The 24,654-nt window shown below is 34.3% G+C and overlaps 1 protein-coding gene across 18 annotated transcripts in view; it reads right to left on the bottom strand.

Annotated features, from left to right (window-relative positions):
- The window catches only part of BLTP1 (bridge-like lipid transfer protein family member 1), a 208,701-nt gene that overhangs the window by 124,166 nt on the left and 59,881 nt on the right, over positions 1-24,654 (bottom strand). For 14 of the 18 annotated variants that reach the window (XM_063809822.1, XM_016952153.2, XM_016952158.2 and 11 more), the window contains 7 exons: positions 17,907-18,134; positions 17,004-17,141; positions 12,796-12,996; positions 10,638-10,766; positions 8,234-8,353; positions 7,267-7,547; positions 2,459-2,709 (listed from right to left, as the gene is read on the bottom strand). In XM_063809822.1, coding sequence (XP_063665892.1) covers positions 2,459-2,709; positions 7,267-7,547; positions 8,234-8,353; positions 10,638-10,766; positions 12,796-12,996; positions 17,004-17,141; positions 17,907-18,134 — 1,348 coding nt within the window. The remainder of the gene's footprint in view (positions 1-2,458; positions 2,710-7,266; positions 7,548-8,233; positions 8,354-10,637; positions 10,767-12,795; positions 12,997-17,003; positions 17,142-17,906; positions 18,135-24,654) is intronic. The other 4 variants (XM_063809823.1, XM_009448226.3, XM_517422.5 and 1 more) reach the window with 2 other exon arrangements.

The raw sequence follows: 24,654 nt of genomic DNA, 5'->3' as shown, positions 1-24,654 counted from the left end.
GGGACTGTATCATTTTTCATTCACTGATGTACCTCCAGTGCCTAGAACAATGCCTCATACACAGAAGGCACTCAATACATGATTTTATGAATGAATAAATAACGACTTTAGGATCAGAGTGAAGCACCACTGTTTCACAGTTTCATAAAGAGCTCTGTGATGTGTTATATAAATTGAGGGGCTGGGGGAAATAAAAAGAGAATTCTATAGCTGCCTAGATCCAAAAAAAAAACTCTTGCTCAACTTCCCCTCTCCTCCTACCATCCCTGTTTTAGCCAAAAAAAGTAAATCCGCTAATGGAAAAAAACATCTCTGTGAACAGAATGCAGTTCTAGTGGCATTCAAGGGGTAAGAGTCATAAACCTAAAATAAAATATTAGTTACTTCTACTACCACAAATGTAAAATAGAGCAATGAAAGTCAAAAGAAAAAATGGTCTTGATTTGCTTCTAAGTGATACAGGAACATAGTGCTCACTGACCTTCCAAATAGATCCTTAATTCTACCCATATGCCCTCCTTGATTTTATCCTGACACTGCATCTGTACTCCATTCCTGGAAGACTCAACAATCAGAAACTCAGGTACGTATGTAGGGGTTATTTCCAAGCTTCCCTCTGGACAAGAAACTTATGGCAGTTTGGCAATTACAACTCACTACTAAGAGAATCACCAAGAGATACAGACACTTCCTATTATACATTATAAGAATTTTACTTTCTTCAATGTTAGAAAGAGAATTTACTACTTTCCTCATTTCACATCAGTATAAATTCCCTGCAAATATTCTTTCTTGAGTTTGTGATGGTTAATCTTTGAAAATCAAGCAATCTTTATAATTAGCACCAGTTGTAGAACATTAGAGAGAACAACAAAGTGGCTTCAATGGCCCTGATTCTATTTTCTTCTCAGCCATACTTGGCTATATCACTTCATGCAACTCAGTCTCAGTGACAGGCCTCAGTTTCCTTACTAAAAAACAAGGATAATATCCACTTTACATGGTAGCTTAGGGATTAAATGAGAAAATGCCAGTGTAAACCTTTAAAAATGAACATTATTCAAATGTAAAAAAGTTATATAAGAAGACAGCTAAATTATTACAATCTATCTTATCACTTAAATGCCAAGAAGTTTTGGTGTTTGCTGATTTTATAAGATAATCTGCTCTCATTCTAGCAAACCTGCCAAAATACAATGACCTTAAAATAACTTGTGCACACTTACTACTACTCAGTAAAAAAATCATTTAGGAATTTAGTATATGTAGTCCAGCTGTTTCCTCTAAGAGCTCCTATACATGGGAATGCAATCTGATCAACTCTTAAAGGTAAAATTACCCCTTTCCTATCTTTTTGTGTGTACTGATAAAAGGCAGAGGTAAATTAATATTTTTAAATTAATTAAGGGGAAATGGCTAAATATTCGTGAAGTATCAAGACTTCTCTACAATTAATATCTTCACAGCATGGCAACTTAAACAGTAAATATTGCACTGAATCATAGGAACACAGAACTAAAAAAATCCAGAGGAAAAATCTGTTTCTGAAGTCTCTGGAGAAAAGACTCTAGGTAAATCTAAATATAATACACTTAAAGCCACTCTTCACTGCTCATAGCAAACTGGTGTATTTGCAGAGTTACGCTAAAGATTCTTTTTTTTTTTTTCTTTTTTGAGACGGAGTCTCGCTCTGTCGCCCAAGCTGGAGTGCAGTGGCGCCATCTCCTCTCCCTGCAAGCGCCGCGTCCCGCGTTCACACCATTCTCCTGCCTCAGCCTCCCGAGTAGCTGGGACTACAGGCGCCCGCCACCACGCCCGGCTAATTTTTTGTATTTTTAGCAGAGACGGGGTTTCACCACGTTAGCCAGGATGGTCTCGATCTCCTGACCTCGTGATCCGCCTGCCTTGGCCTCCCAAAGTGCTGGGATTACAGGTGTGAGCCACCACGCCAGGCCAGAGTTATGCTAAAGATTCTAAGACTGGAGTTCTTTTCTTGACATGTTTAATTTTACTATAAGGAAACTATTCTGCAAATATAATTGGTAACATGGGGGCCAACAGTATAAATATTACTATCCAAAAGTTATCCTATAAAAGCAAGCTGGTGAAACAATTGTTACCTTGAAGCACAGCTATTCCTAAGTATTTATCTGGATGCTGTGCTACAGGAAAATAACAGTATGTAAGGAAATATTTAGAAAAAACTCTGTGAGGAAAGCCACCCATGTCAACAACAGAAGATCTGAATAGCAGACCTACTTCTAACTCCGAAAAAATCACTAGTTTTATCTGGCTTTATTTAAGTCATGAGCAAAACAAAGGTGGATTATACTAAACCCTACTCATAACATCACACAAAGTAAATTGAGTTGAACAGAGTTAACACTGAATTTCTCTCAAAATGGCATAGTGATGAAGAAAGTAAACAATTAGCACAAGTGACGAAACATTTTATTACCATCTATAATTTTGGGAATTTCTTTAGTAATTATCCATTCTCCAGGCTGTAGCAGAGACTGTCCATAATACATATCAGACTCTGCACTTGTGCTTGAAAATGCAGAGCTACTGGAAGGTGTCAACTCTTCAAGTTTGAAGAAATCTAGGCCAGTTACTGTGCCACCAAAGAATCTGCAGCCACCGAGACAACCACATTTGTTTCTACACCTCTTATTCTTCAGGATATCATCTGGCCATAAAAACCACAACCTAAACAGACCCCAAAAGAAAACAAAAAACAACAACATAAAAAAAAATCATTAAGAAATGAAAAACTTTTTGATAATTAAATGTTAATTGTAAATATTTTTAAATGACAAAGTAAACACAAACACAAAGGTTTATTCCCACTGTGTTTTTTTTAAATCATTTGCCTTTCTAAAAAATATAGTCTTACCAGAGCAAGTGAGACGGAAATAAGCAGAATCAATAATAATAGAGATACGGCATACATTAAAAAGCCCAAAGCATTAAAAAAAAAAGCAAATACAAAAATCAGACATTTAAGTCCAGTTTTACAACGTAGTAAACATTCTCAAAAACACTAAAATTTTAAGACATTAATCCAAAAAAACCATTAGTATAGATTATGCTTGATAGCTCATTACCTTTAGCATCTCAGGGCCTATTTCACATTGCAAATTTAAAACACTGAAAAATTACAAATATGGAGCAACTAAGAAATTATTTCTCAATAAAATTAAAATAATGAACCACTCCATATTTTAGAGAAAAATAATATCAAGGTCTACTCCTTTGTAATAAGGACTACAAATAAAGTATTAAAAATGTATGTAAACTTCAGGTTCTGTATAAGTGACTCATAGATCTGTCAGTATTTATTAACTCCCCTCTTTTCTTAAACAATATTATATAATAGAAATCTGTGAGATATACCTTTATTCCTTTTTTTTACTTTAATAAAATCCCCTCATATTTACAGTCAATTTTTCTAAGCATTTTTACATGTATTATCACCTTGGATTCTCAAGACCCTCACAGGGAAACAGAATAGGTGTTATCACCTTCATTTTACATTCATTAATTTATATTTCTTGAACATATCTATTAAGTGCCTAGTGTCATGCTAAGCAAACTGATATAGTCCTTATCCATATGAAGTTTACAATACAGAGGCAAAGACAAACAATAAACAAGAAAATAATAACTAATCATAAATTGTATTAAGTGCTATGAGGTAAACAGGGTGTTGTGACAAAGAAAATAGGGAGAATCTTTTAAAAAGTAACATAGAGACATTAAAGATAAGGTGAAACAACTTAGAAGTGGAACATCTATCTAGAGAAGACAGAAGGAAAAATGTATGAGCAGGCCTTAAGATGAGGGAGAGCTTGAGATTGCATTGGTCGGATGTTATCCATTTCAAATCACTTCTGTATTTTAAAGTATTAAGTCAAGCAGCAAAGATATCTTAAAACACCATCAAAATAAAAGAACTTATATACATAATAGACATTTTTTTACTTCATTTCCACAGCAAAAGCTTGGTAGAATGCATGGCTTTGAGTCCTCTAGACCTGAGTTCAAATTCTAGCTATGCCACTTACTAACTCTACAACTTCAGACAAGTTAACATCTCTGAGCCTCAGTTTCTTCATCTGCAAAATGATGGTATGATATATCTAATTAAAGATCATTGTGGGCATAAAATAGCATAACACGTGTAAAGCACCTGAGATGCAAAATGTGGACTACACAAGTTACACAACAAACGTTAGCTCTCCTTTCCTATCTTTGCATAATCCAATGCACTAGTTCTCAAACGTTAGCTTGTATTAGAATCAACTGAATGGCTCGTTGAACTGTAGGTGGCTGGGCTTCACCTCCAGAGTTTCTGATTGAGGTCTGGGAAGGCCTGATTACGTATATTTGTAATAAGTTCCAAGGAGATGTTGATGCTGGTAGTTTGGGAGCCATATTTTTAAAAAACATTAATCTAATGGAACTAATGGCCTATGTATTCAGTAGCTTTTCCAGTAATATCAGAAATGAATATACATTTCTCTAAAACTCCTGGGAATCCAATATGCACAAAGGCAGCCAAACCTGAAGGTCAGTGAGTTACCATGTGGGGAGAGGCAAATTGTCATGAGTCCTAGGAATCCCTGTATGTTCCTGCTGGGTATGCCATGAATGCAAGCTCTGTCCAGGCTATTTCACAGGGTTGTGTTTGGAGCAAGCAACCTTGAGGGTTGAGGTAATCTTTCTCTCTGGAAAAGAGTAGGCTTGCTTCCACTTACTATAAAAATAGTAAGATACCCTAAGTTCAGTGTTCCTCTTCTATAATGTAATCTACTTTATGCACATATTCATCATGATGGGGCTTTATGTTTTTTATCTTATTTTTTTTTGAGACAGAGTCTCACTCTGTTGCCCAGGCTGGAGTGCAGTGGCGCAATCTTGACTCACTGCAACCTCCGCCTCCCAGGTTCCAGCGATTCTCCCGCCTCAGCCTCCCAAGTAGCTGGGACTACGTTATCCCCTATAGGACTCAGGGACAGAGTTGCTAGATTTAGCGAATAAAATACAAACAAAAATAAGTTTGTTCTATGCAATATGTGGGACAAACTTATACTAAAATGTGTTTTGTTGTTTATCTGAAAGTTAAATTTAACTGGGCATCCTGTATTTTCCCTGGCAACTCTACTTGGGGGATACAGGGAACCAACCCGCCCACACATGACTGGCTACCGCTTTGGCTGTAATATAGTCTCTGATCAGAAGTTTTGTGTATTTTTCCAGCATCCATGAAATTGTAACAGCTAACTTGTTAACTCGTAAGAAAGATAAAAACCCCAGACTCTTCACAATTTTTCACAAGCTACAGCACTGAAACCAACCTAAATGAGCTACTTGGAGCAACTCGAGTCACCTGAAGTAACCTCCTTAGTTCCATTCGCACCTTGCTCTACCACCTAACCTAATCAAAGATAGGCATTTGGTTCACACTAAGTGGCTTCCTGCACAACATATAACAAAGAAATCCAATTTATTTTACAAAATATTCTTCATACATGAGCTTTCATACTCGGATATATGTCAAATCTTCCTCAATTAATTTAAAAGATTAATGTAATATCAATAAAAATCTCAACAGATTTTCTTTTTTTAACCAGAAAAATGGACCCCAAGTTCTTTTGGGAAAGTTAACAGGTAACAATAAACATTTTGTTAAACAGAGAAATGAATATGTCGATTTATCTCCTTACCTAGAATAATATACACATGCACCCCATATAAAATCCAGAGGAATTCGAGTTTTATATGTTAACAAGAAAAAGGAAAAGAAAAAAAAAATACAGATGCTATTTGATTACTAGCAAAAGAATGGCTTTCTCAAATTAGTAACTGACATATTTGAATGCATAAAATTAAAGTCATATATGAAAGTAAAAACAACATTAAAAGATAAAACAAACTGTAAAATACTAGCAACAGAGATCACAAAAAGGTGATCATCTATAAAGAGCTCTTAAAAATTGAAAACCACCAAGACCCCAGTAAATAAATGTACACAGAATATAAACATTCAATTCACAAGTGAAGAAATCGAAACAGCTAACAAATGTGGTTTTTAAAGTGTTAATTTCAGAAATATATAAATGCAAAATAAAGAGATGCCACCTTTCACTTATCAGAAAACACTCAAAAGGTAGCAATGGTGCAGGGTGACAGGGACTAGCTAAAAAGCCATTGTGGATATAAACTGAAATTAATTTCTGGCAAGTAATTTGGGAATGCATACGAAAAGTCTTAATTTTCAACTCATTCATACTCCCTTCCAGGAAATTATCTAAAGGAAACAGCCAGAAAGCATGAGAAAATATTTTATGTGCAAAAATGTTCCTCTATCATTTATAATGGGAAATGTAGAAACAATCTAAATATTTAATATAAGGGCAATGGCTAAATAAAACATGTTGTGTCTTTTTGGTAATGTATTATCATTTGTTTAAAAGGATCTTTATAAAATGTTTAATCATGTGGCCAGATGCTTGGGATATAAGTTTAATACAAACATGCAGAATTTTAAACTGTATATACAGGATGATTTCAAGCATTAAAAAAATACAGCAAAATCCTGGAGATAAAATTTCATGTGGTGGGGTTATGATCATTATTTTCTTTTGTTTCTTAATAGTTTCCTATATTTCTGGAATTAGCACATATTAAATATACAATGGGGAAGATGGGGATGGAAAAAGTCACACTGTCATTTTAAATGGAAGTGATTCAGTAAGAGGCGCTGGCAACTTTTTAAATCATATATAATAATAATTTCCTAAGGACCAAGGAAATAGGCCTGAGTACTCTTAGTCTTCCTTGCAGTTCTGAAGGCCCATAAAAGGAGTTTTATACAGTAGACGATAGTAGTACTGTGATTTCTAGGAATGAATGATGACTTGAAAGTGAAGAGCTGTGGTGAGAGAGAAAATGTAGTACTTTACAAAACGTTATTTGGGGACCATAACTTAAACTTGTTTCACTGTTGGCATACATGGTATAGACTTAGAAACACATCAGAAAATAATGTTATTTCCAACAACTACACCATCACCAGAGACAAGATATATATTTACTTAAATATCAGGTCCTTATATATTCATTGAGGTGCAGCAGCACCATCATGTTAGGTCTTTATTTAAAATATTCTTAGTCCATTCTCTCAGTAGAATTTCCTCTACAATTACCTAGTTTTTTTCATCTGAACAGGAAACTACTGCCATTCTTAACATTTTCACTTACCTCTTAGTTCTGGCATCATGAGTTTCTAAGAAATGTCTTTGTGCCTCATGTTTAGAATGATGGTCAGCAGCTAAAGCAATATCAACAGTAATAAGTCCTAAATTGGCTGACCCAGCTTCAAGCCAATAGGCCCTCCGTAGCACTGCAGGCTGAAGTCCAATTCTGCAATTATTTAATTGCTCAATGTACTGTCTCACTTGAAAATCCTGAATTGCAGCACTGATTCCTTCCCCAACCGATTGATTGTGGAGATTACAGTTTGCAACTCGAATTGCACCCATCTAAAATTGAATGAAGAAAATGAAACAAAAGTGTAATTTCTGTATTTTTAAGTAGCTTAGCCAAAACTACTGAATAGGTGATCATTTCAAATAGAGTAAAACATAAATGGAAGGAGAAAATAAAGGAAAAAGAAATAAAAAAGGAAAAAATGGGAAAGGGACAAGAAGGGAACAGAAAAGTTAAACAAAATAAAAACAAAAATAGACAATTTTTTAAAAAGGAGAAAAGGAAAAAAGCAGAAATCCACAGGCGAACAAGAGAAGTAAATAATGAAATAGAAACTTAACAAGGCTTGATTTTACACTATAATCCATAAAAGAATGGGAAACAAATGTTTTCAAGAGCCGGGCAGAAAATATAAATGTATGAATCCTAAAGACATTCAAAAATCAAATCATTTAAAAGCACTGCCAGTTTACATCCCTGACATAAAAGCAACCTACTATTTTATATCCTTCCCATAAAGCAATGTTACAATAACTGAGAGTAAATAACTGGTGAAAGTATGCCTTAAAAAAATAATACTGGAAGAGAACATGGATTAGTAAAAATTAGAAAGTTTTCTCCTAAAATTCTGTGGCTGTCTGTGAGATGACAAACTATAAATGTGTGTTTTATTTCAAGAAATAGAGGTTTGGTTTAGTAAAAACGAAAAAGCATTACACCGGCCAAGCAAAACACTTACCTTTATATTTGTAGCACAACCATGCTCAACAATGTAAATATCGGCTCCATCTACTGCTAAACGAATCATAGTATATTTCAAATCATCTGAAGTTGGACAAGGCCCAGGAATACAACTCAACTAAAATAAAAAAGGATTGTACATCTAAATCATCACCATCAACTTATTATTTTGATACTTAAGTCATCTTCTTTAAATAAACACAAAAAATCTAGTTATTGATGTATTTTTTAAAAATCAGTCTAATTTCATTCTTTTATAATAATAAATGAAATCAGCAGTTAAAGTGTTATCAATTAGAAAACTATACGTTAGAAAACAATAAGTAAGCATGCACCATTTTCATTCAGAAGGGACAAGTAGCAAGTCTAATGGACAATACATATACAACTTCTTACTGAAACTCAGAGAGGATAAGTAAAGTAAAGTGAAAAGTAAAACAGTGTCACAGGTTTACAAGAATTGTATGAGTTTAGAGTTGTAAGGTTTTCTTACAGGTACTCCATACACACAGATGTATTTTCACACACACACACAAATAAATTCACTAAGACAATCCACATTAATTTTATTTTACTCCTAAAACACAGATTTTTATGATGTTTAGGTTAGAAGAAAATGTATATATCACCTATATCAATAAATTTCTTGAGGAGATGGCAGCCCTGAGTAAATTATTGGCCCAATAGCATGAAAATGCTCATTAGTGGCAAAGCCAGAACTAGAAACAGGTGTCTTACAGTGTAGTCAATACTCTATAAGGATATATTTCCTCTGGACAAAAATAGACCTAAACAAACTGAAGTGACAGAATGGAGATCAGTAGTTGCCTGAGGTAGGGGCTGACTGCAAAGACACACAAAGGAATTTTCTAAGGTGACAGAAATGTTCTATATCTTCACTGGTGGTAATAGTTACACAGGTATATACAGCATTTGTCAAAACTCAAACTGTACAACTTTAAAAGGATGAATTTACTGTAAATTATGTAAATTATGCCTCAATGAAACTTATTTTTAAAAATTTAAGAGCCGGGCACAGTGGCTCACGCCTGTAATCCCAGCACTTTGGGAGGCAAAGGCAGGCGGATCACGAGGTCAGGAGATCGAGACCATCCTGGCTAACACAGTGAAACCCTATCTCTACTAAAAACACAAAAAATTAGCCGGGCGTGGTGGCGGGCGCCTGTAGTCCCAGCTACTCGGGAGGCTGAGGCAAGAGAGTGGCATGAACCCAGGAGGCGGAGTTTGCAGTGAGTCGAGATGGCGCCACTGCATTCCAGCCTGGGCAACAGGGCAAGACTCTGTTTCAAAAAAAAAAAAATTTTAATGCAACATAAAAACTTCAAGTTAAAAAAAAAAAAGAAAAAGGAGAGGGAGGCACCTAAAGGTATGTGTGTATTATCCATAAAAAACTGCCTGCCTTACCTATGACTAAGGAACCAATTCTGTGGAGCCTGGCAATGTGTTTATAATAAGAAAAAAAAATTTTTATCACCAAGTATAGCTGTTTCCTTTATTGTCAATATATAAGGATGCGTTACGGATTTTTTTTGGACATAAATGTAGGATGAACTAATTTCAATTCACAGTAATATAACAGCAAACAAATATAATTTGTATAGCAGAAGAACAAAAAAGGAAAGACATATAGGAACGAACTAGAAAGAAAAACTAAGTTGTTAACCACTGTGTTGTAGAACCAGGGTAAGTTATTTTTCTTTTTTGAAACAGCCATGCTTTCCAGATTTTCTGAAATAACCATGCTTCCAAAATCAGGGGAAGAAAATGCCTCCCTCCCCAAATTCATAAGGGAGAGTATTTATTGCACAATAATACTATGGCATTTCATTGCCACTGCACATGGTTTTAGGGATTACCATCTACTTTTTGCAACCCTTGTGAAGATATTGTAATGAATCTTAATGAAGGTGGCACAATGTTGTGAAAAGAGTATAACATGTGGAGTCAGGAAACCTGGCAAATGACCAACCTTGCTTTTACATTATGGGAGAAACGGCATGTCCAGAGTGGTCTGCAAACCATGTCACGTGAAGAATTCAACCTTCTCTTTGCTTCAATTTCTAAATCTTCTACATAAATATATAGCCATATCCCAACAAGTATAATAATGCAATATGACATGAATGTTAACAGTAAAAATGTAAGCAAAATATAATTTTTATAATTCTGCTTCTTTTTTAATTTGTATGTTTTAATAATTATCTCATATTTTAGATATTTAAAACTAAAATGGGTAAGAATTTAAAAAATAATTCTATTAACTGAAAAAACTGTAGTTTGCTGCATGGCTATGTGTATTTGACTTGAAGCTGATATCTCAATATTCCATTTTTTAAAATTCATAAATGTTTATAATATTGCTAACATATTTGTTAACATACCTTGGATTCACAGAACCGACGATCAATTCCATGCTGACATATTATTACTGATTTTGGTCTTTCCAGTTCATACTCCCGACATACCACATGAAAAACAAATGTCTGTCCCCACTCCAAGAGGCATGCCAGCTACAGATAATCAGTGACAAGTTGACAACACTGTTAGCATTCTAAACAAGGGTTTAGAGTTCAAAAGCTTCTGAAGAATGTTAACATAGCTTGAAAGAACCCAAACACTGTCTTAAAACTTCTGCTAAATGAGCAACTTGTTAGCCAATGATTTTTTTCTACCTTTAATATCATTTATATGCTTATGTTACTTTTCCTTTATGAATGACAAAATGCACTGTCAAAATGAAAACTAATTGCAACTGAAAAATTTCACTTCAGCAACTTTTAACGCAAATCCTTTTATTCAAGGTTATATATCTTCCCTCTTATATAGCTAACTGAAATCTCCACATAGAACAGCACCTAAAATTCTCCAATCATAAACCAAACTTTTATGTGAAAAAGTATCTAAATATCACATTGAGCTACAATTTTTTTTAAAACAGGTATTTTGAAGATTAAAGCACTTTTGTTTATGTAAATAGAAGCTTAAGTAAGTATATATCATAATTCTTCAAATCTTCAGTTTAAAAAAAAAAAACACCCTAATTGATTAGAGCTGTTAAAAACACTGAGGGATAGATACACATGACATTATCCCCTCAAATAAGTACACAATTTAAACTCTTGGAAAATATAAATTTTACTTTTAAAACATACAGAGAATGGAATAAACATAAAAGTGCCTACAGAGTCATGAACTGTGCAGCAAACAGTGATGCCAAGATTTTATGCAGGAGAAAGAGAAATGTTTTACCTTATAAAGGCAATTTATAAACATGTAAGATTCTAGCAGGCCTTAGAATAAAGGAATTGTACCCAGTCTTGCAGGATCAGCATGGCTTTATTCCCTTCTTAGGGAACAAGCTGCATTGGAATATGCTTCAGTTTTTACTAGTATACTTAGGGATGGGAAATGGGAGATAATAAGGAGAGGACAGTTACAAGACCAGTGAGCAATGACTATTGCTTTTCATTCATTTTTATACATTCCATTATGCATTTCTTTTCACATATTTTTATAAATATCATTATACATTCTAATATTATATTGAGATGACGTTCAACTCCAAAATATCCCTTTTCAATTCTATTCATTTTCTCACCATTTCTAGAATATTAATTTTTGCTACCCTCTGACGATTTCTTCCAGGTATAAAGGGCATCTAGGTTCTTTATTACTTTCTTGTTGCTACTACCTACCTCTAAATTATATGTTTTATACCCATTCTAAAACTTTTTATCAAAATTGAGTATGTAACATTCCTATCAAATTCCAGTCTTTTGAAATATCCAGATGAGCATTCATATTATAATAAATATATGACTCAGGTGAAATGTTACAATAATACGGCAATTCAACTAAACTTCAGTGGCCAATTAGAAACAAATAATATATTAAGGCTTTTGTGCCTTCTAAGGATTAAGTGAAAGGGGTGATGGGGGACAATTTATCCAAAAGGATCACATCTAGAATTCTAGACCAGACTTACATACCAGTAAATTCACTTTTGTTTTTTGAAACTATTATCCACATCACTAACAGCAGGTACAAATGATGTAATCTTGCTTTGGGACATGACAAGCAAAGAACTTTATTACCTAATCCTTAGTATCATAAGGGCTACTTTCAAATCCTACTTTAAACATATGTAAGAAAACAAAGTTCTTAGAAAATTACTCCATATAGTAGAAAAATAAGATTTTTCCAACAATGGAGGGCCAAGTAATATAATTTTAATAATATATTAATGACTTCTAGAAAAGTACTCATCCTGAATTTTTCCCAAAGAAAGTCTCAAATTCTTTGAAATATTATATAGGTCTAAACACATTACACCCAACAAATTATATGTGGCTCAGAAAAGTGAAACTTGTCTCTGATTCACCTATAACTAAAATTCTGAATGGCAAGAATGACTCCCATCAGAATGCCATCGGTGGAAATGCAATGAACATTCAAACAGGCATACAAGTTATTCTTGAGAAGGTGGGTAGAGAAAGGAAAAAGAAAATACGTCAGGAGATAGTACTCTGAAAACCATACCTGTGGTGCTGTGACCTTAGCTGTAAGACTTCCAGCCTGCACATCAATTAACCATGCGTATTCTAAGGAATCGCTTCCCAAAGGAAGACCTTCTGCTGAGAACATAGCGTGTGCTCTCAGCTGGAGACCTGACAAATTGATGTGACCTTCCCTGAGTACTTCATCCACAGGGGGTCGCTGCTGAAAACAATAATGATGAGACTGTAAAATGTATAAGAAAATCACATTATAATTTCTAGTTGTTTCCCCCCACACCCCCTACAGAGATGAACAATAAAATCATGCCATCTATAAGGTTTCAGAATCCACAAGCTCCTAACACAACCTTGTACCCGCAGAGGTATTCTGAGTTAAGCATCTTTAATGAACAATACCTATGAGAGTCCAACTATTATAAAAAGCAAGATAGCTGAGTCTTAAATAGTAGACAGATCTCTGATTGGTAACTGCCTTTATGAATAACAAGAAACTACAGTAGTACTCTGACAGGGAATACAAGAGACCAGTCTTTTGTAAGAAATCTAAGAATCATGAGATTAAAATATTTTTTAAAAGGAAGACAACATTGAAGAACACAGACCATTAAGACCAAACAATGAAGAATGGTGGGGAAAAGTAAACTTCCGTATAGATTCTGAGGACTATGTAAATACAAGGAGAGTTTTCTTACAGAGAATAATATCATACTCACTACTAAAAAGCAGCACGTATTTCAAAGGGAACATTTCTAACGTATTCAGAGAAATAAAGGATATGTCATAAAACAGATTATTTCATGGAACACTAGTTCCACACATTATTAAGAATAAAGAATCAAATAAGTTTGGGAATGCCCTACTGATCAGTCACCAATTTCTGTTAAAACCACCTCCCAGTCTCTGACAAATGCATTGACTTTTTTTCATCTTCAGTGCTCTCATCCTGGTCCAAATAGTATCACCTCTTGCCAGGACCTTCTCAAGGCATTAACTTTTTACATCTCTCTGCTCCATACTCTATGAGTAATCACAGAGATCTTCTAAACATACAAATCTGATCCTGTTCTTGCCTCCGGACCATTAAATGCTACCAGACCACTGCCTACCTCACCTTGTGGCACTTTTTACACTTGAAATTATTTATCTTAATTTTAATGTTCTCAATATTTATCTTCTCCCCCAGGTTCATTAATAACCATTTCTGCCTTATGTACTAAGTATCACTGCACCTAACAGTGACCACAAAAAGTAGATGCTGCTGACTAGACAGATTTCTTCACAGCAAGTGTTCACAGAGCCTTCAACATACCAGTATACATTGAGGCAGTTCACAAATTATTTCTCAACCTAGTTTTATTACAGTAGTCCTCTTCATGTATGTCTAGGCTATCTCACAGGGTTAGTGTTCTTTGCTTTCAATATATGTTGGGAAACAGTCTTAAAAAAATTTTTTTTAAGGATAAGGGCTAACTCTAATTCATAAGAAACTTTTTTAAAATAAATTCAAATTGTGACTACAATAATCACTCTAGAAGCTCTTCTGATCCAATTTTTCATTTTATTTTCATCCAAGCTGTGTGACTTTATATAAAATCACCTGACTTCTCCAGGCATTAATTTCCTTACCTTTTTTACTGAGGGAACTGGGGAGAGTGGTCAAGAAAATTATCTTCTGATGCTGAGACTCAATAATTCTCAGTATAAAATTTTTATGAAATTTTTTAATCTCAAAATTACATGTGGATCTTGGGCTTTCCTAAGGTATAGCCTACATGATACACCAATAAATATTATATTCTAAATGTTATTACAGTTTGCATCATGCGTGGGTTGAATGGCATCCCTCAAAAATATATGTTCAAGTCTGAAGCCCTGGAACCTGTGAATATGATCTTTTTTGAAAACAGGATTTTTGCGGATATAATTAGGTTATGATAAGGTTACACTGATGGTGGGCCCTAATCCAATATGACTGATATCCCTATAAGAGGAGAAAAAGTGGGACACACAGGCACAGAGAGAGAGTGGCAGCCAGTCGAGATGGAGGCAGAAATTTGAGTGAATACCAGAGACTGCTAGCAACCACCAGAGCCTAAGAAGAGGCAAGGAAGGATCTTCCCCTACAGCTCAGACAGAATGTGACCCTGCCAACACCTTGATTTAGGACTTTGAACCTCCAGAACTGTGAGAGAATAAATTTCTGTTCTTTTATGTCACCTAGCATAGGATACTTTGTTATGGCATCCCTATGAAATTAATACATAAGATGACCACAAAGTAAAAAGTGCATAGTTTCATAATGGGACACAGTAGTCCATCAGTCACCTTAGATCCTTCATCTTGAAGCCTTGAGTTAAGAGACTGATGCTACCCAGGATAAACTACAAGTGGGTAACCCAGATTTGAGCCTTGGGAGTAGACACAGTGTGAACCCTCTCACTGTGAAAGAACATTAGATAGTATAACGACAGATGAAGAAAAAAATTCTTAGGAATAGTCATGTCAACACTATAGAATGTAAACAAGGTAAGTAGACAAGCAAATTCCAAGAGGATATATATGGTACCTTTGTCTTTGGGGTAAGTTGTCAACAATCGGGGAAATGAATTATCACTAGTACTTCTACTTTCACCTTGATATCTCTACTCCATGAACTCCTTCTCTAATCCCCAAATAAGTCATACTTTATAATTCAGTCTCTCCACAAGTTTGCCATACCTCTATAATAAGAATTAATGTGAACATTCATAATCAGCTCAACAAAATGTTTTCTATGTCTGGAAAAGCCTTTTAAAAGTGCAGTGATTAAAAGTTGAAGTGCTACCAGGTACTCATAAAAAACCAGGGATAGTCATCTAAGTTTCTCAGAACTCATCCATAGAAGACTTTCCCTTTTCCCTTTATTAATTTCCTTAATAGACTGAAAAAGGGAGATGGGCTTCCTCTCCACATACCTGCCTCCCAGAATAAAAAACAACTGATTCTAATGACCTGCTAATTATAGAGAGGACAAGAGGTTTTTTTTTTAAGGTTAATATGGCAAGTTAAAATAATGTGTTATGTGAGATCTTTGTGATGACAGAATAGTTCTGTATCCTCATTTTGGTGGTTACATGAATCTACACATGATAAGAAGACCTAGAACTACGCACACACATTGTATCAACGTCAGTTTCCTTGTTTTGATACTATAATTATGTAAAATAACTTAACCATGGAAAAAAACTGGGTAAAGAGTACACACAGGATCGCTCTGATCTTTGCAACTTCCTGTGAAACTATAATTATTTCAAAATAAAAGTTTAAAACCAGAAACACACATACTGTGGCAAAACAAAAACAATGCCTAGCACATATTAAGTTTTAGCTAATATGATCTCATATATGTCAAATATATGTATGAAAAATTAAATTAAAATTCCATGAAGAAAAATATAGTCAGTGATGGCAAAAGAATGAAAAGGAGATATGCTATTTTAAATAAAATGATCAGTTACTACATATAATCATAATAAATGATCATTCATTGATGATTTCTGGTTGTCAGATTCATCTTCCCATTTATAATTTTACTTTGTCTTGTATTAAGTTCCATTTATATTTCTAAATCACACAACTTGATTAAAAGTAAGACGGGGCATATAAAGTGGTGGTAGGTGCCACAGAAAGCCATTTGGCATGAAAAAAATAATAAAATTATAATCTACCCAGAAATGTAATACATTCTCAAATTCTCACTTGATGAATATCATTGGTTCTCTTTTAAAAGAGCCCAGAGGTATCTTGAAGGAATTAACAAAGTATCTTATGTTAGATGAATAAGAATAAATCATTGATCATGTAGATACACACGTTTTAAAATATCATGGTACTGGTTAATATTAACATTTATGCTGTGATACTCAACAGAACCTACCAACATTTTATATAGTTAATTTTTCCCTTCCATAAATATTTGAGAAAGTACTTATTTCCATTTCTATTACAATAGCAAAAGGTATAAAATATAATTGGGATCACAGAAATAGGGAGCAGCAAAAGAAAATTGAGATTCTTGAAACAACTCTCATACACATAAACATACATACAAAACTTCTTAATACAGTTAACTTAAAAGTCTCCAACTTAAAGAGCTACAAAGTCCATGCACAGAAGCTAATACATTGTTTTAACCCAATAAATATTAATAATAAATCTCTATGTCTCCACCATATTTCATTTTCACCTTACCTGATAGTTATCACTGACAAACACATTCAGGGGTGACAGGATAAGTTGCAGCATGGTCTCCCTAAATCCTTTTTTCATTTCAAAACATAGTCTTTCCAAGAAAGCTGTAGGGCATTCAGGACCATCAGTAGTTCCATGCTACAGTCAAATGAAATAGCATAGTTGAAATGCAGAAAAGGCAAAAAGTAAGGAAGTATAGGAAAATAAAAATTACATCTGTCATGATTAAGAGAATTTGTTTTTCAAAAACAGAGAAACTATGATTACTGACAAAAATAACTATTCTGTACCTCAGTAGGATCGTTAGCTGCACTAAGCAACAGAGGGCCACCGGCCCCACCACCCCACTGCGACCCGGACACACACCTCATCTGGCCCTGCACCAAAGTCCCTGGGTTCTTGGGGCAATTTAATATCATTCCATGTCAGCCAGAACAGGTCCACGGGTTGTCCTTAGAGCGACCCAGGATACCGTGCTAGATCCAAACTACATAATTCAACCCCCAGGGTCAAGCCAGAAACTCCATTTTATAACAGGTCCATCATAAGGCCCCAAACTGGTCTGGGGTCTAGAGATAAAAGCTAAGAAAACGTAAAGTCCTTGAACACCCATCAGGTTAATTATAAACCCAACAACTCAATGTATGACACGATGTCCTGACGTTACACAAATAGCAAAGAAGGAGCTAAAGTTAAATTAGAAGAGAAATAGAAAATAAAAATTACCAATGATCAAGTAATCATATTATGAAGAAAATACATGAGTTTTATAACAGTAAAAGAATAAATTTAGAAGTTTCTAAATCTGATTTTCTTTTTCTAAGTGTGTGCTGAATGCTTCACATCTATACACAGGTGGATGTTATAATATATTCCAGACTACTTTGATGTGTAAACACTTACAACAGGAAGACGCCCATGAACTTTGTACAAATTAACAAGTACAGTAATATCCCAAGGACGCAAGGCAAGTGGATGAATTGACTTGGCTGAACCTTCATTTTCCTTTTTGTCATTTTCCATTCCAACAGCAGTCCACCCAGAGCTGGATGATGTTGACAGTGACAAAACAGGACTTGAGATAACCTCTTCAAAATCCACATACATGTCATCTTCCCCAAAGTAGTTTTCCTATAAATATTAAGAAAACACAAATTGCTGTCAAAAGAGGTATGTAAATATATTTTCACCTATGAGCCTAAATTTGTAAATTATGCATTTCCTTAACCTATTATATTTAATAAAAAGGCATCAGGCCTATTGTCTTAAAATACAAAAGAAAACATATGTTAAGACTTACACATAGCTGCTTGGCAAATAAATATTCAGTAGCAAAAAATGCAAAAAGTTACAGAAGCCTATTTTATAGAAAAACTTCATGGCATTGCCCCAATTACAGCAAAACCTTGTAATTTAGGTCCTCAGAGACCTGTGAAGGTTTGCATGGTTAAACAGTTTTCAATCACTGCTCCTCAGAGTTCTCAGGCAATACCGAGGACATCCTTTGGGGGAAGCAATTCACTGAAAATCAGTCTGGCTAAATTCAATTAGGTAACTAGTACAATTCACATATTCCTGTTGGAATATTTATTGGGCATGCTTTAACAGCTTTAATAAAAATATCCAATCTTGGTTATTGATGAGATAAAGGCATGTGTTACCAACAATTACCAAAAATTCCTTTCACATAGTTCATCCTGGTTTTTTATGCAGAAGTGTTTCAACTATTGTTTTCTTTTGCATGAAAATATAAATTTAGCTTCAATTTAAATTATTTTTTCCCACTGATTCTAAATTTAAATTTTGGCCATTTGATCTCTCAGTAGTAAATAAAAGTTGTTAAATATTCCTGTTAACATTGTCAGCATATCTGTTAAATATTAGAACCAAGACAGTATTTTGGTAAATTCTGCACTTTGGTTATTGACAAAGTTATTTTCTGACTAGAGTTATGGACATCAGTACATAATATCTTTTCATAGGAAATAATGTTGAAGGGCTTAAAGTCATACAGTTAATTGGTAGGGGGATTAATATTTAAATCCCAAACCTACCGGCTCACAAAACCAGTGCTTTTTCCTCTATTCCCTATTGCTGTCCACCTCCTAATTACAGATGCCACTTGAAACCTGCTTGAAATCTTAATAACTGTCTTTATAATACAATTCTGAAGCATGGACAAATTTATGCACAAATATAACAGAAAACACTGGGTTATATTTTAAATTCCAACATTGAATTTTTAAAAAATAACATAAATGTCTAAGTGAGTTCGATCAACATTAAAAACTTGAAGAGATAAAACAAAAAGCTGGTTCTTTGACAAGACAAAAAAAAATGATGGACCATCCATGAGATTAACCAAGAAGAGAAGAGAGAAGATCCAAATAAGATCAATTAGAAACAAAACTGGAGATATTATAACCGATACCACAGAAATACAAAAGATCATTCAAGGCTACTATGAACACCTTTAGGTGAACAAACTGGAAAATCCAGAGGAGATGGATAAATTCCTGGAAATATGCAACCCTCCTAGATTAAACCAGGAAGAAACAGAAACTCTGAACAGATGAATAACAAACAGTGAGAGAGAAAAAGTAATTTTTAAAAATTGCCAACAAAAAAAAGCCCAGGACCAGATGGATTCACAGCTGAATTCTATCAGACATTTAAAAAAGAATCGGTACCAATCCTACTGAAACTATTCCAAAAGATAAAGAGGGAGTCCTCCCTAAATCATTCTTTGAAGACAGTAATCACCCTAATACCAAAACCAGAAAAAGACATTTAAAAAAGGAAACTAAAGATCAATATCCCTGATGAACAAAGATGCAAAAATCCTCAACAAAATACTAGCTAACTGAATCTAAGAGCATATCAAAAAGATAATTCACCATGATCAAGTGGGTTTCACACCAAGGATGTAGGGATGAGTCAATAAATGTGATATGTCACATAAACAAAATTAGAAACAAAAACCTATTCAACAATTGGGTAGAATCAATATTGTGAAAATGACCATAATGCCAAAAGCAATCTATGAATTAATTGCAATTCCCATTAAAATACTACCGTAATTCTTCACTCAACTAGAAAAAAAAACAATCCTAAAATTCATATGGAACCAAAAAAGAACCTGCATAGCAAAAGTAAGACTAAGCAAAAAGAACAAATCTGGAGGCATCACGTTACCCGACTTCAAACTATATACTACAAGGCTATCATTACCAAAACAGCAAGGTACTGTTATAAAAACAGGCACGCAGACCAATGGAACAGAATAGAGAACCCAAAATAAAGCCAGAGTGGAGCCAAATACTTGCAGCCAACTGATCATCAACAAAGCATACAAAAACATAAAGTGCGAAAAGTGGGTTTCATACCAGGGATGCAGGGATGGTTTATACACAAATCAATAAATGTGACACATCACATAAACAAAATAAGAAACAAAAACCTATTCAGCAAATTGTGCTGGGATAACCGGCAAGCCACATGTAGAAGAATGAAACTGTATCCTCTTCTGTCACCTTATAGAAAAATCAACTCAAGATAGATCAAAAACTTAAATCTAAGACACGAAACCATAAAAATTCTAAGATAACATCAGAAAGACTCTTCTAGACATTGGCTTAGGCAAAGAATTCTTCACCAAGAGCCCAAAAGCAAATGCAACGAAAACAAAAACAAATAAATGGGACCTAATTAAACTAAAAAACTTCTGCACAGCAAAAGAAATAATCAGCAGAATAAACAGACAACCCACAGAGTGGAAGAAAATCTTCACAAACTATGCATCTGACAAAGGACTAATATACAGAATTTACAGGGAACTCAAACAAATCAGCAAGGAAAAAACAAATAATCCCATCAAAAAGTGGGCAAAGTACATGAATAGACATTTCTCAAAAGAAGATATACAAATGGACAACAAACATACGAAAAATGTTCAACATCACTAATGATTAGGGAAATGCAATCAAAACCGCAACATGATACCACCTTACTCCTGCAAGAATGGCCATAATTTAAAAGTTAAAAATAATAGATGTTGGTGTGGATGTGGTGGAAAGGGAACAGTTTTACACTGCTGGTGGGAATGTAAACTAGTACAACCACTATGGAAAACAGAATGGAGACTCCCACTAAACGCAGAACTACCATTTGATCCAGCAATTCCACTACTGGGTATTTACCCAAAAGAAAAGAAGTCATTATATGAAAAAGACACTTGCACACACATGTTCATAGAAGCGCAGTTCACAATTGAAAAATATGGAACCAACCTTAATTCCCAACAACCAATGAGTGGATAAAGAAAATGTGGTAGATAGATAGATAGATAGATAGACAGACAGACAGACAGACAAAGATAGATACACACACACACACACACACATATATATACCATGGAATACTACTCAGCCATAAAAAGGAATGAAATAATGGCATTCACAGCAACCTGGATGGAATTGGAGACCATTATTCTAAGTGAAGTAACTTATTAATGGAAAACCAAATATATGTTTGCACTCATAAGTGGGGGATAAGCTATGAGGTCACAAAGGCATAAGAATGATATAACAGACTTTGGAGACTCGAGAGGAAGGATGGGAGGGGGGGTGAGGGATAAAAGACTACACGTTGAGTATAGTGTACACTGCTCAGGTGACGGGTGCACCAAAATCTCAGAAATCACCACTAAAGAACTTATCCACGTAACCAAAAACTACCTGTTCCCCAAAACTATTGAAATAAAGTAAACAAACAAACAAAACTTAAAGATGTTCAAAGCAGTAGTTCTCCCCTCCAGAAGCCTTTATGAAATACACATTCCACCCCAGTCCTGATGACTGTTCACAAAGTTTGCAGTAGGCAGAGTCCAGGGTCAAGTGTAAAGTGGAAAAACTCCTTTGATACTTCCATCTGTAAATGGCCCCCAGAAAATCACCTCTGTCCCACCTTGTCCCCAAACAGCTGATCTAAGGACTCAACTACTATTAGGTTTCAGCATACTAACATGTACCAACAAAACAAAACAGTTACCAGCACTCATTTTAACTCATTTTTAATGATCCTAGCCAACAGATCTCTTATTTTTTAAAAATTCCCTTGTAGTCTGTTATCATCGTAAATCTTAAAAAAATTTAGATTCCTGTAGATTATCACAGTAAAAAGAAAAGATTCCCTTGGGTCTAATGTTCAATTTGCTACTAAAGCAATCTCCATTTAATTATCTGAAATGGAAATAATTCATATCAAATTCTTTAGGGAACACTGAATGTCCAACATAGCAGAGAACATTTGCTAATTTTTATTAAATGTGTCAGTGACTTTGCTCTAAAGGAGTTACAAAACACTAGGATTCTTTCATGAGTTAATACATTTGTAGTTACTGAATATTATCAACAAAATGTACTTTTAAAATTATAACTCCTTTAAGAACTTTGTCTAATGTTATATGTCTAATGCTGGGTGTGTGACTTAAGGGTTTCTCTTAATTTATGAATTCCAAATCTATTAGTTAATTTCCTAAGAATTAACTGAAAGGCCAGGCACAGTGGCTCATGCCTGTAATCCCAGCACTTCAGGAGGCCCAGGTGGGCAGATCACTTGAGCCTAGGAGTTCGAGACCAGCCTGTGCAACATGGCGAAACCCTGTCTCCACAAAAAATACAAAAATTATCCAGGCATGGTGGCGCATGCATGTGGTCCCAGCTACTTGGGAGGCTAAGAAAATCACCTGAGCCCAGGAAGTCGAGGCTGCAGTGAACCATGACCATGCCACTGCCTGAGTGACAAAGTGAGACCCTGTCTCAAAAAAAAAAAAGAATTTACTGAAAAAAAAATAGTTACCAAAAAGGTTGATCAAGTGTAAGGTAGATGGTAATACATTACGGCAAACTTTTATGGTACTTTAAGATTAATAAATGTACACAAATATTTACAAATACAAATAAAACTTTCAATTTCATTTTATAATAGATGGCATGTAAACTTAAACTATCTTTAAAATAAATTCCAAACAACCCCAGAAAAAATTCACTGGCTTATAGAACCGAGAAAATGTGTTCTTTTGTCAAATTTACATTATGCTTGAATTTACGAATGATAAACTACATTTCAATTTACTTAAGAATTCTCCAAAATTTTCTTTACATAATGGTATTTTGGTATATGAGTGTCTTGTCACCTACTTCAAGTAAGAGACTGCAATGTTTTTCCTAGCTAAAAATGTATACTTATCCAATGATGCTCATTTCTCAAAACAGAAAAAAAAAATAACAATAGGCTAAAAGATGACAGCTAATACAATCAAAGAAATAGTAGGAAAAGTCCACAAGTACTGTTTCCAAAATTATACTTTTTTGAAAAAAGAAAAATTAATAGCCAGGTTTCTGTTCAAGATTATTAAAATTATTTTTAATAAGAAAAACATATATGCCATATATACCCTTTCATGCAGTTATTTGCTACCACTGACATGTTATCACTATAAAAAGATTTATTTTTCTTCATTAACAAAAAAATGAAATAAGACTAAGAGAAGTCAATTCAGAAAAGTAATATAAGTAGCATTGTTATCCAACTTTATATCCACAACAGAAGAAATGACAAAGTTTTAATATGACTGAAATGACTTTGGGCTGACAGTTAGAATTACAATATTGTCTACATCTGCAGAAGACCTTCCATTTCCATACATGTCCTCATAAATTGTAATGCATATTCAGTAGACATATTCTTCTTAGAATTTTTTTAATGATAATGCCAGGTCTAGTTTCTTCCATGGATTTTGGAAAGCAGTCTTTCATATACAGCCAAACAAATATAGTGATTTTTTTTCCTAGTTTATTCTTTATAATTTCTTGATGTTTAATTTTGATAACTAAAAAAAGACAATCTTGGTTACATGAATTTTTACATTCCTTTAAATTCCCATTTTCTTTTTCATGTATACATGAAAATACATGAACAAGAAAATTTCATATATGAATTTGAATATATTATAAAAATAATATATACATTTTTGAAATTCCAAAAAGTTTTAAAGTACTAATACTGATACCAAGTAAAATACACATTATATAGTTAAACAAACAGACCAGGAATGGTGGTTCACACCTATAATCCCAACACTTTGGGAGGCCAAGGTGGGAGGATCACTTGAGGCCAGGAAGAAGTTTGAGACAAATCTGGGCAACATGGCAGGACCCAGTCTCTCCAAAAAATAATTTTTTAAAAATTAGATGAGTGTGGTGGTGCTCGCCTGTAGACCTAGCTACTCAACAGGCTGAAGCAGGAGGATCACTTGAGCCCTGGAGTTCCAGATTACAAAGAGCTATGATTGCTCCACTGCACTCCAACCTGAATGACAAAGCAAGACCCTGTCTCTTAAAAACCGAAACCAAAACCAGAAACTCAAAGAATTGCATAAATTCCTTATAAAAGGAAGCATAGAGTTCATTGGGCTAGACAAAGTTTTTACCTGTCATGTCTTTGATATATATTTAGTAAACATGTCAAAATTTAAAATTTTACAATTTGCTTTAATAGACATTTTATACAACTTCTACGCTAATTAGATGAATGTCATCACTAATATAATATTTAGGGCAAGACAAACTTTTGAAACTACCAAAAAGTT

Source organism: Pan troglodytes, chromosome 3 (assembly GCF_028858775.2).
Source record: "Pan troglodytes isolate AG18354 chromosome 3, NHGRI_mPanTro3-v2.0_pri, whole genome shotgun sequence".
Taxonomy (NCBI): Eukaryota; Metazoa; Chordata; class Mammalia; order Primates; family Hominidae; genus Pan; species Pan troglodytes.
Note: the sequence above shows the minus strand (reverse complement) of the source record. Positions and strands in the feature narration are given on the sequence as shown.